Source organism: Typopeltis vanoorti, chromosome 2, assembly GCF_054136105.1.
Source record: "Typopeltis vanoorti isolate ZY-2024b chromosome 2, IOZ_Tvanoo_1.0, whole genome shotgun sequence".
Taxonomy (NCBI): domain Eukaryota; kingdom Metazoa; phylum Arthropoda; class Arachnida; order Uropygi; family Thelyphonidae; genus Typopeltis; species Typopeltis vanoorti.
In genome coordinates, this window is record NC_143550.1 from 171,062,935 (window position 1) to 171,077,500 (window position 14,566).

General features: G+C 36.7%; 1 protein-coding gene across 1 annotated transcript; it reads right to left on the reverse strand.

Moving 5' to 3' along the window:
• Positions 1–1,574: 1,574 nt before the first annotated feature.
• Positions 1,575–14,350, reverse strand: LOC150109664 (vasopressin V1a receptor-like). Its single transcript, XM_090402902.1, has 2 exons — positions 13,393–14,350; positions 1,575–1,798 (listed from the first exon to the last, which is right to left on the reverse strand). The coding sequence occupies exons 1-2, from the start codon at positions 14,348–14,350 to the stop codon at positions 1,575–1,577; spliced, it is 1,182 nt and encodes a 393-aa protein (XP_090259028.1).
• Positions 14,351–14,566: the final 216 nt, after the last annotated feature.

Sequence of the window (14,566 nt, forward strand, 5' to 3'; positions counted from 1 at the left end):
CGAGTGTTTCACCGGAAAATCTGTAACACCGCAACTCAAGAACTTACACTACTGTTTCAGAGAATAATATGTGGTGTTGTAGTTAGGGAACAAGGCAAAGTGCAGCAGTTGCCTACCGTGGTTTTCCTAAATCTCTTTGGATTACTGATAGTCTTGGGCAAACTATCAATGAAGGTTTTGATTGACAATCTATCGATCTTCAATACACAGCTTCCCCCTTTCACTCTAGCGAAGAACAGATATTGGCATTTTTTCTTATTTATATATATTTTGCAGTGGGGAGTCAAGATTTGATGCTAGTGTTCTGATAAAATAGCATTGCTAGTCTAAAATTAAACTTATTCACAACTATTTATTCAGCCCATCGTAATGGACTCTAACTTAATAAAAATATTCTGGTTTTTCGTTAATCTTCAGCAGTCATTTCAGTAAACGGTTGTTAGATAAAAATTAATTAGCTGCCTAATAATGACTGAATGACAAAAACTGTCAGAGTCTTTGAGTTTTTGACAGATGGCAGATGACACACGTAGTAATATTTAACACCCACTAGATTAGTAAGAAACATTTCTGATTGTGTGACACTTGGGAAAGGTAGATAGTTTGTGATCCAGATGTCGAAACGCACATAAGGAAGGCTCACCGAAGAATATTCCGGAATTCTGACAACGTCTGCAAGTTGAAACATGTGAGGGTTGAAGAAACATAGTGACAATAAGTTTTTCAAGTTCGTTACTTTACTTCTATATAACTACCAGCCAAGAGGATAGATAGCCTTGTCCACACGAGTGACAGCAGAGGTTTTCATCTGTAATGGGGTTACTTTTAGTGGCCCTTAAGGGATTGATCCATGGAGCGTGAGATCAACCGCTAAAGCGTTCTTATTTTATTTAAGGAATTAAAGTTACAAAGTCACGCTGAAGAGCATAAAGAGATTCGCGCCCGAGTGTGCGTGTGTGTGGGGGGGGGGGGAGTTCTGTTTCTCACTTCCATTGTTCGGGTGAAAGATTTCACCCATCGATTAATAGTTCCAGGTGATAATCGGAAACGTTATTCCACAAGACTGTAATCATGATCGAATTTTTTTCTGATCGAAAACATTGCTACGTAGTACTAGTGAGGAAGTGTCACACTTCACTAGCACTGATGCTACTCTGGCAATGTGTGTGTGTAATCCTTACGTGGATACCATCGCATAAGAATTTATAAGCCTATTGTACACGTGTACGGAATTGTACGATATTCATCTCCCATCTCAAGTTATGCTGCCACGAATTCGTACTCATCACTCACATCATTAGTCATCATTAGTTTTTTGCTCTATTCTTTCTTGTTATGTCCAAATTGCAGTTACAAAATAAATAAACATAACACAATCAGAAACAAAAGTCACACAAAACATCCCACCAACATCGAGTGAACAGTCAACTGGTGAACAATCATGGAATAATGGAATATCATAATGATTCTTATGCAACTTTCACAGCTGTACAGACAAACATAATATTACACTGGACGTGTTTTCATTATAGTTCCTGGCTATTTTTTCTGACATTCCTTATTCCTGTAAACAATCATATAAGGGTAGACGAGCTGGTGTTATCAGAGCGAGAACTTTGACTTGTAGTTGTTTTTACAGTATTAACTTTGGGACCTTTATTTTGGGTGGAGTCTGTTGTACTCTTACAACAATACTGAGCAATTCCGCCGAAAAGATTCTTGTTAAAAGCCATGTAAATCCAAGGATTGATGCAACTATTTAAGCTTGAAAGGAGCATCACAATTGTCACCATTGGGCCTATAAGGGGAAAAAAAGATATTGAAAAGTTAAGGATGTAGAACTTTGAAAAAAATCAGAAAGATATTCACACATTATTATTATTATTATTATTATTATTATTATTATTATTATTATTATTATTATTATTATTATTATTATTATTGAGGTACTGAAATAAAGAGTATTCAGATTCTTTTAGAAGATCTTATATCCAGCACATTGGAACTATATTTTGATAATAATTTATTCCTGAAAGTTTCTGCTATGAGAAATTATTAACATCCTCACGTGTGTTCTGGCGAGTTCTGAAACAGAATTCCTATCATTCTAGTATCCAAATAGGCTTAATATTTTTATATGGAAAGAAAGTTGATCTTTTGTGAAAAAATGTCAAACTCACCATTAAAATATAACGGACATACATCTTAAATATTTCTCTAATAATATAAAATTCAACATACAAAACGGACAATTAAACAAGAAAAGAATTCATGTGAATTGTCTTGTAGATGAGATGGAATTAATTGAGAGAAACTACGACTTTTTTCCTCAAAGATTCTCCTCAATCTCTGGTGAATAAATTACCCTGATCATTTTTTGTCACAAAACCTTCATTAGTTTTTTTTTTCTAATATGCAAAAACTTTCATATGGTAAAGTGTCTAATTGAGTACTAGCATTAATAATCGTCGTATATGTTTGTCCAATACGTGGGACAATTTGCCATTGCATGTTATGATTGATTTTCAATCAGTCCCATTGTATTTACTAAAGACAGAAAAAAATCAATAAATATGACATTGTAGAGGAGTCAGAAAAACACTTAACACAAACATTACAAAAAGATATACATTGAAAAAAGTATGCGCCAGCTGGAAGGACTATCGAACACTTTAGTACGCACTTCATCAGTATAGAGAAGTTCGGATAAACTCTAAAAATTTCCACTTCGATTGACGAAGGAAAGATTTCCCTTATTCTCATTTTGCCCTTATTCCTCGATTGTTGCACAAAAATGAAATATTAAAGTCAACAAGTGTTACTTTTAAATAAACAGTCCTAAACAAGTAAAAGCCTGTTGTTATTAATAATTCAGAAAACCACCTGTGCGTTGAATGTTCTTATTATTGTTTTGTGGAAGTCGGATGCAACCAACCAGCCAAGGTTCGAATTCGTCCACGGGCATGGATGTTTGTGATTGTCCTACAAATTCTTTGTGAAGAGGGAACTGCGACCTCCCCACTTCTAATAGAAGGCTTCACGCCCAAAACCCAATGAGGTACGGAAGTAACTATATGACGCCATATGTTAAGAACTAACACTTCTGGAACAACGCATAATACAAACTAAATTGCTAAACGCTTCTATTTCTTATTATTATTCCTTTTTTCTTGGCGCTTAGTCAGGGGTATCCTCGTCTTGGGGATAAGGAATGCACTTCTCGCCAATCAGTGGCATCATTTGGTGGCTGAAGGAGTATCCTCCCGTTCATTCCTAATCTGTAAATTGTGAAGGAAATTCTAGAATCAATCGAGAAACTGACAAGAATTCAAATACAAACTCTCTCTCTCTCTGTGTGTGTGTGTGTGTGTGTGTGTGTGTGTGTGTGTGTGTGTGTGTGTGTGTGTGTGTGTGTGTGTGTGTGTGTGTGTGTGTGTGTGTGTGTGTGTGTGTGTGTGTGTGTGTGTGTGTGTGTGTGTGTGTGTGTGTGTGTGTGTGTGTGTGTGTGTGTGTGTGTGTGTGTGTGTGTGTGTGTGTGTGTGTGTGTGTGTGTGTGTGTGTGTGTGTGTGTGTGTGTGTGCGCGTGCGTGCGTGCGTGCGTGCGTGCGTGCAAATTGCAATCCCTTCCTTAATAACAGTTTTAAACCGATTTTTCTTGAAAACATCAGCAAATAAATATCGTCACCTAGTTCGTCTTTTATGTAACAACATTCCAGGGGAGTTTTACGATAACTTCCTTAAATGCTGTCAAAACATTATGAGTTGGCGATTCATTCTAAGGTCATAATCCCATCAATCTCTGTCACTATGTTTATTCAAGTGAAGGTTTACGCCAGTGTGGTTTCGTTCGCTGAGTTTACGTTTACTAGAAATACTGCAGAGCAGATATCTACCATGCTTTACAGCCATCTAACTGCATTGGACCGATCGGAGTGATAATCCTGGATGAATGAGAATTCGATATTAAATTTCTACTGAAAAACCCTCCTCTTTTATATTCTCGTAACTCTTGCTTCCACTCATCGTTGTTTATATTGGCATTATTCTCAGTACACTCTCATCTATCATCGTAAGTTGCAAATCCATGAGTTTGTACGCAGGGAATTCAAGGCGGAAATAAATTTCTTCTTTGAAGTGTTGCCCAATAACTTAAGAATTCATATTTGGATATATTCTGTTGTGCCTTATCATCACTCATTACTGAGAAGAGTTAAAGCCGATTAACTACAATATAATACAATTAGTTTGCTATTATACTGGATTGCATTGTATTATATTGTATTTTACTGTATCGATTGTTTTGTTAACTATCACAGAAAGTATCCTCCCGATTTTGTTATGCTGGAGCTGATTATCCACATTCTAACATTCTGTAGATGCAATCTATAAATTAATCTTAGGCGAAGAGCAACTGAAAATTCGAAAAATGAGCAAATGGGTTTGAAACACGTGTTGACAAAATGAAAAACAGTTTATTCAGTTCCAATATTTCCTATTTAGAGCATCAGATATTTTGTAATAACCACGTATTTCTTTTCAAAAATAAATATAAAAAGCAGCAATTATAAATTGAAAAATGTTTGACAAATCAGGCTTGCTGTCTCTGCCACTCTGAAAACCAGTTTACTAGTAGAAAAATCCGATTTTATTTCTAGTTAAAATTTTATATCCGGAACAAAATGTAATTTCCTGTTGGCCCAGTGGGAAGTGTATCAGCTCTCCAACTAGCAGAGGGCGCGTACGAATCCCGTTGTAGACATAAATGTTTGTGACTGTTTTTAGGTTGGAGATAATTTCGTGAACGAGACCACAACCCTGCTTCTTGGTCTCCAGAGAGAAGAGTTTGCGTATTATAAAAATACATAAAATATAAAATATATCAAATCAACAATACAAAAATCCTTAGTCCACTCATGGTACTAATGTACTATTAGAGACATAAGTACCGCGAATTATTCTAATGTAAAAACAAAACAAAAATCATGTATGCTTTGAGAATTGTTTATTATAATATATTAGTAAACTTTGCATTTATCCAATGTCTTAGAATATTCAATACAACTTGAATAACAGTCTTTACTTCTGAAAAATGTGTAACAGAAAAGCATCTTATATACCAAAGAGCGAATAACTTCTAGGATTTGATTAATACCAACGAACCAAGTTGTTCGTTGTGAAGAATTATGGAAGCTTAATTAACACGAAAACTTCATCAACACACACACACTACATATATGGAACATTTTCAATCCACTGCAGGCCTCCAATAAGCGGATATGTGATCTCACATCAGGTGATAAAAATCATCTCCGACCTAAAGATAATCACAGAAATCCATTCCCTCTGCGGGTGACATTCAAATTCGCAACCCGATGGCTGAAGAAGTGCAGATTTCCCTTTGAACCTTATGATTTATTTTCCTGACTTCACTGTTAGTTTAGCTTTAGAACCTCAAGAAAACAAAGTGAGTGTTCTTCTTTTTAAAACGTTCCATTACATAAACTTTAAATGCTTTTTTCCTACTAGAGGATTCTCTGTATGATAGTTATTTATTTCACAATTCCGAATCTGATTCCTGCAAAACAATCTAGGATTTGATGGAATCTGATCTGGTAATATAAAAAACAACTTTCTTCTTCTTCATGTAGCTTCCCCTGTGAGAGGGTGCAGCACCATGTCCTTCTAGTTCTCTCTGTTGGTAGCTTTCCTTTTTGTTTCTGCATAGCCATGTGATTCTGTCCATGATCTTATATCTTCAAGCCATGTCCTTCGTCTTTTGCCTCTTGAACCTTTTCCCATAATTTTTCCTTCTAAAACTATTAGTATCCTCTGTCCTGCTGAACCTCTCAGTACAGGTCCTGCCAATCTCATCTTTCGCTAGATCATTTCCTGTAATGAAGATCTCTGCGTTCTCATTCTCTGTAGGACATCTGTATTTGTCACATGTTCTGTCCATGGGATTTTCAGAGCTCTCCCATAGCACCACATTTCAAAGACCATTCTCCGTTGCCTTATTCTCTTCTTGAATATCCAGGTCTCACTTCCATATGTGAAAATTGGCCACACTAATGTTCTTATCATTCTTTTCTTTGTCTCGATATTCATAGAACTTCTGAGCAGATCTTTATTTTTCCAGAATGCATCTTTAGCTATGGCTGTTCTTATTTTTATTTCTTTATCGTGCTTTCCATCCAGTAAAGTAGGTGCCTAAATATCTGTATTCTGTTGTATGTTCAATTTTCATATTGTTCATGAATATTTCTGGATCAGATCTGCTTTCTTTTGAGATTTTCATAAATTCGATATTTTTTGCATTTATATCTCATCCAAATTCTTTACCTTCTTCAATTAGTCGGTACAGTAATTTGATTAATTTGTTTCTGTTTTCTGCTATTAGAATGGTATCATCAGCATATCTAAGATTGTTGTATTTTCTACCATTGATGCTAATTCCTATTTTTTAGTTTTTCAATCTTTTTCATCACTGTCTCACTATAGATATTAAATAGATTTCGTGAAAGGATACAACCTTGTCTAACCCCTCTTTTTATTTTCACCACAGACGCCTCATCGTTAAACAGCTGTATTTCTGTTTGGTGTAAATCCTTTTTACAATCTTAAGTTCATGATCTTCTATGTCTAATTTATCTAATACGTTGAACATTTTATTGTTTTACCCGGTCAAAAGCCTTCTGACAGTCTATGCAGCATATGTAAATGTTCCCATTTCTTTCAAGTAATCTTTCTATTAGTATTTTTAGTACCAGGATAGTATTAATGGTTCTCATTCCTCTTCTCAAGCCTTTCTGTTGTTCACTCAATTCACCGCTTATGGCTCTTTCAATTTGTTTGTTAACAATGGTTAAAATAATTTTAGATGCATGGGATATTAGGCTCACAGTTCTGTAATCTTCTCAATTTTATGCATCATGTTTCTTTGGAGTTGGTATGCAGATAGAGGTTGTAAAAACGTCAGGTAATTGTATTGTTTTATAGATGTCCTGAATGGATTCCACTAAGTAGTTGTTATTTTTGCCAGTCAAAGCTTTTAACAGCTCAGCCGGAATATTATCACACCCAGGGGATTTACTATTACGAAGATTCTTGATTGCATTCTCTTCCTGTGGGTAGAGTGGTATCTGTTGTTACGTTTAACTTAAGGTGTCGTGAATCATCTAACATGTTACTATTATCATCATCATAGAGGTCTGATAAGTACTCCACCCATCTTCTATTTATCTTTTCCTTATCAATGAGTATGTTTCCATCTTTGTCCTTGATGTTATTAGAATGTGTACGTTTTGCGTTTCCATTAAGTTCTTTCACTTTTTGGGAATGCTTCTCTGGGTTTGTTCCTATTTTGTAATTCTTCTATCTCAGTTTACTGCCTATTTATTCAGTTTTCGTTCAATCTTTTACATAACTGTTTGATTCTTTTATCCAAAATTAACCTTTCTTCTTCATTTGGTCCTCTTTTCCATGTTCCTCTTTCATCAATAAAAAACCACTTTAGCCTTCTAAAAATAATTCTTCAAATTCAATAGTCAATTCAATATTCCAAACAGACAACATTGCGCTTTAACTAAAAACAGCTAACATTAATCCAATTTATTAAAAAGGAAACAGAAACAACATGAACGTCTACCATTTTGTCCATCATCCGATCCTCAGCATCTCTGAATTCGAAAGACGAATGGAAAGAATCGTTAATACGCTAGAAGACTTACCTTTGAAAGAATCGAATAATGTTTGAAACAGTATGATAATTAGTATAACTAATTTACTCGAGGGAGTTTTTATAAAACACTTTTGTCAAGAACAACTTTTAAATCCTAATACTTCTCTATTTCATAAGACTTTGAACACAGTTCTTCCCAAGATTCTAATTTGAAAATTAGCAGCATTGGAATCGAAGAAAAGTTAGTTATTTGATTTCGTAGCAGTTATCTCTGTAAGAGCAACTATCTTCGAAAAGCAGTAGAACAGGCACAGGTAGACGATTTGAATCAACTTCCAAATTGATATCACAAACGTGGGGTAACAGAGAAACGACAATTTGTTATCAAACAGGAAACAAATGATAATGTGACGCTGCTCTAATACTGCTCGAAATAGTAAAATATATGTGCCCTCACATAAAATCACGATATGAAGTGAACTAGCTATACTAAGTACCTTCAAAAGATAAAGAACTATGCCAGCAAAAAATTCCAGATTAGAGAATTATGCAAATGGAAAATCACAAACGTAAAAATCTCCTCCAGATAATTAAGCAGTTCGGTGACACAAAAGATTCTAAATATTCCTTCTTTTCTGAAGACCCTCACTCCTAACATTATTAAACAAGCTGAAAAATGTTTACGCCAACTCAAGGAAAGAACACAAATGAAATAGCTACTCTCCTACAAAAAATACTTCTCATACAAACCGTTCCCTTACTATTTTCGGACAAGGTTAAGATACACAGACCAGGCTATCCCATACGTACCATAATTTTATGCAAGCATACCACAATAGCTCCATTATCTAAATTTATTGCACTCCTACTAAATCCTTTGTTAAAATATTGAAAATTTATTATAAAAAAATACTGATCAACTTTTCCAAACAAAGTACCACATTTTCCAAAAATATTCTTTATTCGTTAGATGCCTCATCACTATATACAATCGTTGATGACCCCAAAACCCATGATAACGTCCACACCTCCTTGTAAACAGGAAATATTTATTGGAACATATAAAATTGTCTCCTATAGATATCCTCTTTCTAATAAGAAAATAATAATCTCAGCAAATTACTTTATATATAATGACCAATTTTACGAACGAATTTTGGTCTTCCGATGGGCCATAACATTAGCGGTATGCTCACTGAACTTTTCTTACCCATATGGAAACACAATTTTATTCCAGTCTCTACCGGTTGATGTTGCTTATTACGGTGGATACGTGGATGATGTACCGTGCATCGTTAACACGGATGCCATGCAACAGTTAGCCTGTTCATTCAATCCTTTAGCTCCACATCAAAATTCTCAGTTGAATACGAAAATAATAAAAATATAAACTTCTTGAATTTAATCCTCATTAGATTCTATAGCCATATCGGTATCAAAATATACCACAAACCTACAAATATTGGAAATTATTTGCATCTCACCTCCTATCACCCTCACTGTGTCAAAAAACTGTTATTTTAACACAATTCATTAACGTTTATAAATATTCGATAATACAACAAGCAACTTATAGACTATGCGATTCAGGTAGCCCCAAAAAATGCATATAGTCCAAAAACTTCATATACAGTGGTGATCAAATCCTCATCATGAACTCTATTTCTGAATATTACAACTGCAAAGGCTAATCAGCTTGTGGCAATTTGTATAGCTGACGATTTCGAGTACAAATCGGAACACATTCAAATTATCGAATTGCGCGCAAAGGGATCTCGCGCTAGCACTTATCAGGGTAGAAGTCAAATGACTGCGCTAAGTGAATTGTGTTTGAAGGAAAACTGGGATGTCTTGCAATGACCCAAGGACATCATCCAGAATCTAGATGATTTCACGTGGGGAAGAATGATTGGAAAGCTTGAAGAAGGCAGCAGAATTACTAAAATTGCCGGAGATTTTGGAATCTAACATAGCGTTGTATCCAGGCTCTGGACAGCGTTTCAAACCAATGGAATGTGTTTGAGACGTTTGCTGAGAAGTCACCCTCGTTCTACCACGGAACATGAAGACAGAATTTTATCTATAACAGCAAAACGTAATCAACCCACCACGGCAGGTCAGTTTACAAGTTGGCCCTATTCAAGTCCAGGTACGCAAATGTCGCGATAAACTGTGGCAAGGCGTCTGCCACAAGTAGGCCTATACGCCCGAAGGCCTGTAGTTTGCGTCCCTTTATCCACAACGCATCGTAGAGCACGTTATCCGTGGATTCGATATCTTGTCTAATACTTATGGATAAAACATATCCATGAAAATTGGACAAGACACCAATGGACTAATGTATCCTTTACGGATGAGAGTGGGTTTAGTCTTTCCTCCGATTCTAGTTCTTGCACGTTATTGCAACGAAGTTCTTCAATGTTATGTTCGATTGTTCCGCGATGCAAACAATTCATGATGACAATGCCATGCCACATTTTACACGAGTATTGGAGTACTTCTGGAGACCGATGATATTAATGGAATCCATTGGCAGCACGCTCTCCAGATCTCAAGCCCATACACCACATTTGTGACGCAATAGGGAGACGTATTGCTGTTATAAATCCCCCCCCCCCGCCAGGAAACAAACAGTGTCCTTATCCTTACTCTGAAGGAGGTGGGCCAGTTTGTCTCAAGAACTCCTGAATCACTTGGTGCTAACAATTTTATGACGTTGTCGGAGCTGCATCGCATTTTGGGAAGAACATATTCCATGCTGAAATGACTCTCCACATAGTTTTCTTTAAGCACTGTACGTTAATTCCTTAATTACGTTCATAGGAATTGTGTATTCTTTTCAAAACTATTGTAATTTAATTTATAAGAAATTTATAACACATTTTTGTGTAATATAATTTATTAGTACGCTGACAATAAATTTATGTCCACATTTGACTGCAGTCATGATTTTTTTTTTCAATATGGAGGAACTACATAAATGTAGTTCTTCTTTGGCTTTTGGACACCATTTTAGCTTTAAAATTCCCATATGTACTAAACATCTACAAAGCCATAACAAGAATATTTAGGTATTCAAATTAGAGAAATGTATTCACTTCAAACAACAAAATTTTCTAATCAGAATAACACATAGGCTGACATGCTACTATGCCATAATGTGCTTTACGAGTACACTCGTACTCGTAAACCTGTTAGATTGGTTTCATCAATTCTAACTGAACTCCTTCGATATTCCAATATTCGCATATCTGAATATCTACTTTCTACCAAAAAAAAAAAAAAGGAAGCAAAATACTATACTGAACGTTGCATGCAATGCTATCTAAACACTTGGAATTCAAAAGGTCATCAGAATCGATTTACAGGGAAATGAATCCAAATTCCGCTGTTCTGAATCGCTAGCAATAAAAACCACCTAATGTCATAAGCACAAAAAGACGCTACTTACTATTTCCCTTATGACAATTAAACGAAATAAATGACTAAATAAAAGTTATTCAGTCATATAAACTATTACTGAATAATTTTCCTGATAACTTTGATAAGTACGTTTCCGTAATCCATTTAGTATCATTTGTATATAATTCAGATGTTGTAAAATTAAATTTAGGCCTTTAATTAACAGTGGCGATAGTAGTGGATGTAATTGCTGAGGCATGTTTTTTTAAAAGTCGTGCTTTTTACTACTACTACGGTATTATACCCCGATATCACGTGTCTCAGCACTTCATCAAATGTTGTATCATCAATCTTTGCAGAGCCTCCGTAGCTCATTCGGTATAGACGGAGCCATTTGGTCGGCAAGACAATAGGATCGATTCACGTCCTAGACGGGAATCGGACCCAGGAGTTTAAGTGGTATTTTTTGACTAAACGTGAGTTAGTCCGTCTCATACGGAGGTAGAGGGTCTTTTCCAAGAGGGAACTCGCGTTCTTCTTCTCTCGGAACAGGCAAACCTGCCCCGTGAACACACACGCATTCACAGTCATGAAATATAAAGGTGGGCCAAAAGTCAGAGTAAGATTTGACATTTAAATAACATTTTTATTCATGAACCAATTTCAGTGATATTACATACAGTGAATGTCTACCATATGGAGATTTGATCAGGTTAAGTATGGAAGATGACATCTTTTAAATGAGCTCCATTTGCCGCCTCGCAAAGTCGAGCTCTTTCGATTGCATTGCTCATAACAGTAGTTAATGTTTGAGGATCTTATGCTCGAATTTCTGCACGGATACTCTCCTTGAGCTGCTCAAGTGTACCGGGTTTGTTCACGTACACACGCGCCTTCAGATATCCCCACAGGAAGTAATCGGGAGCTGTAAGGTCGGGCAAACGTGGCGGCCAATTAATCTGGGAATTTCTTAAAATTATCCGCTCGCCTAACAGTTGCCTCAGGAGGTTCATTGTAGCCCTGGCTGTATGGAGAGTTGCCCCATCCCGTTAAAACCACATTGCAGGACGATTTTCCACGGCAGGACGTAAACAATTGTCAATCATATTCCGATATCTCTCACCAGTAATTGTCAAAGTGCCACCTTCTTCAGTTTTGAAGAAGTACGTCACCCCTCGCAGGTCATCCCACACTAGACGGTGCATTTGATAGCGTGCAGTTGACACTGATGAATTATCCTTGGATTTCCTGTACCCCAGAAAGACAGTTCTGCTTATTGACGAAGTCATTCAAATGAAAATGAGCTTCGTCAGACATGATAAGTCGATGAATAAATTCATGGTTTTCTCTGGCTAATTCTTGCATCAAAATCACATAATTTCTGCGCTGATGGTGGTCCACGGGTTTCAGTTCCTGCACCAACTGTATTTTATACGGAAACATCTTTACATTGTTTCTTAAAATTTGCCTTAAGGATGTTCGGGAAAACCCTAATTCCCTATAACATCTTCTCGTTGATGTTTGTGGTTCTGCGTCAATACTGACTCTAATTCGTTCAACGTTTTCTTCATTGCGAGCCGAACGTGCTCTGCCAGTAGGTGGAAGGTTCATTACAGAACCCTTTTCCTCTACGCTTTGCATTAGTTTCCGAATCATTGTCGGTGAGGGTCCATTTCTGACTTGGAAATGGCGGCGATAAGATCTCTGTGCCTGCAATAAAAGAAACTGAACTATTAACAAAAAAGTTATTTACATGTCAAATCATACTCTGACTTTTGGCTCACCCTGTATATATACCTAATACCTCATTAGCAGGGCTCAACTCCCCCCAAAGGGAAGACGAAGAAATGGGAAACCCCATACGAATAAATAAATAAATAATCAATCTTTGTTAACTAGAAAATCCCTTTTCGGTCTAAAGGATAAAAATGAAAAATGAAATATGAAAAAAAAAAAGGTTTATTACTAACCTAGCAGCTGATGAACGAATGAAACCCATTCTACAGATGTTCTCTAAATCGATATGATATGGTCGTAATAACTACTGTTGAAAATATGTACTCCACTATATTTCCCAAGTCGATACATTGATCAGGTGCAAAATCATAATACCTATGTCGATGAGTCCTTGACTCTCTTGTCTGATAGTTACAATAATAATAATAATAATAATAGAAATAAAGTTTTGAGTCATTACGTTTCTCATCGACAATGTCTGTTTTTTTACTTATTCGACAGATGACGCCATTAAACCTGGTGAATGAAAAGATTAATATTTTGTAATTAGAGAAAATAATTGTAATTTAGCATACCTGTCCACAAAGGTGATTCGTGGGCTGTTGGATCCCAATAACCCCATAACTGGACCACAGAAAAGGGAGACGAGCAGGCGACGTACAGTATAACCACAACCAGAGTCAGTTTGATTGTTTTTATCTTCGCCCTGGATATACTGCTTATAGAGAGACTGGAACGAGGATTGGTTTGATCGTCGTTATTGAGTTTTGGTACTTGGCTGGTCTGAAGTCTCACTTGAACGGCGGGTGTATTGTCGTAATGAGGGCTGTCTTCGGCATCCACAGGTTTAATCTCGACATTTAATTTGTTATTGGCTTCAATACAGATGTAGGATGACTTCGAGCTTTCCAACTTCTGTTTGAGATTCAAGCAGACTGTTCTGCAGATGTGGAGATAACAGAACAGAAGAATTATTAGGGGAATAATGAACGAAGAAACTACAAACCAAGTGACGTACGCTTTCTCTCCCCACGGTTCGATGAAGGTGGCCCAGCAATCATACTCCGCTTCGACCCCGGACACTAGCTGATAGGAAAAAATAAACACTTGAGGAATGCAGAACAAAACGGAGAGGATCCACGCGAGCGTAATCATCCAACGAGATACTGATGAGGACCACGAGTAGCTCCTGAGAGGAAAGCAAATGGCTTGGTAGCGATCGATGGCAGTCATCACCAGGATATAAGATGACAGATAAACCCCTAGCAGCTGCAAGTACTTAATGATCTTACACAACACGTTCCCTCCTTGAAAGCGATACGTCGCATCCCAGGCCAGCTGTGGCAATACGTTGAAGAAGGCTGAAATCAGGTCAGCGATGCAAAGATGCATCAGGAAGAAATACATCCTGGACAGCTTAATCTTTTGCACTGCTAAAGACAGCAGAATGGTGCCATTGCCAATGACTGTCACCACAAAAATAATGGCTAATGTTGCTATTTCGACACGGGCTAAGTTTTCGTCTCTGCTCATTTTGTCAGTACTGTTGGCCCTCATGCACTACATATTTATCATTCAGCTGAGCACTAAAATTGCGCTTTCATCTGTCTCTTCCTTATAGTCTGGATCACGTGACTATTTACTTATGATTATTTTCAGAAAGTTTATTGAATTCTCCTGCTGCAGTGCACAACAATTGCAGTTCTGTGTTCCAGAATTCAGTTAAAGTTCAACAGCACTCTGTTCATC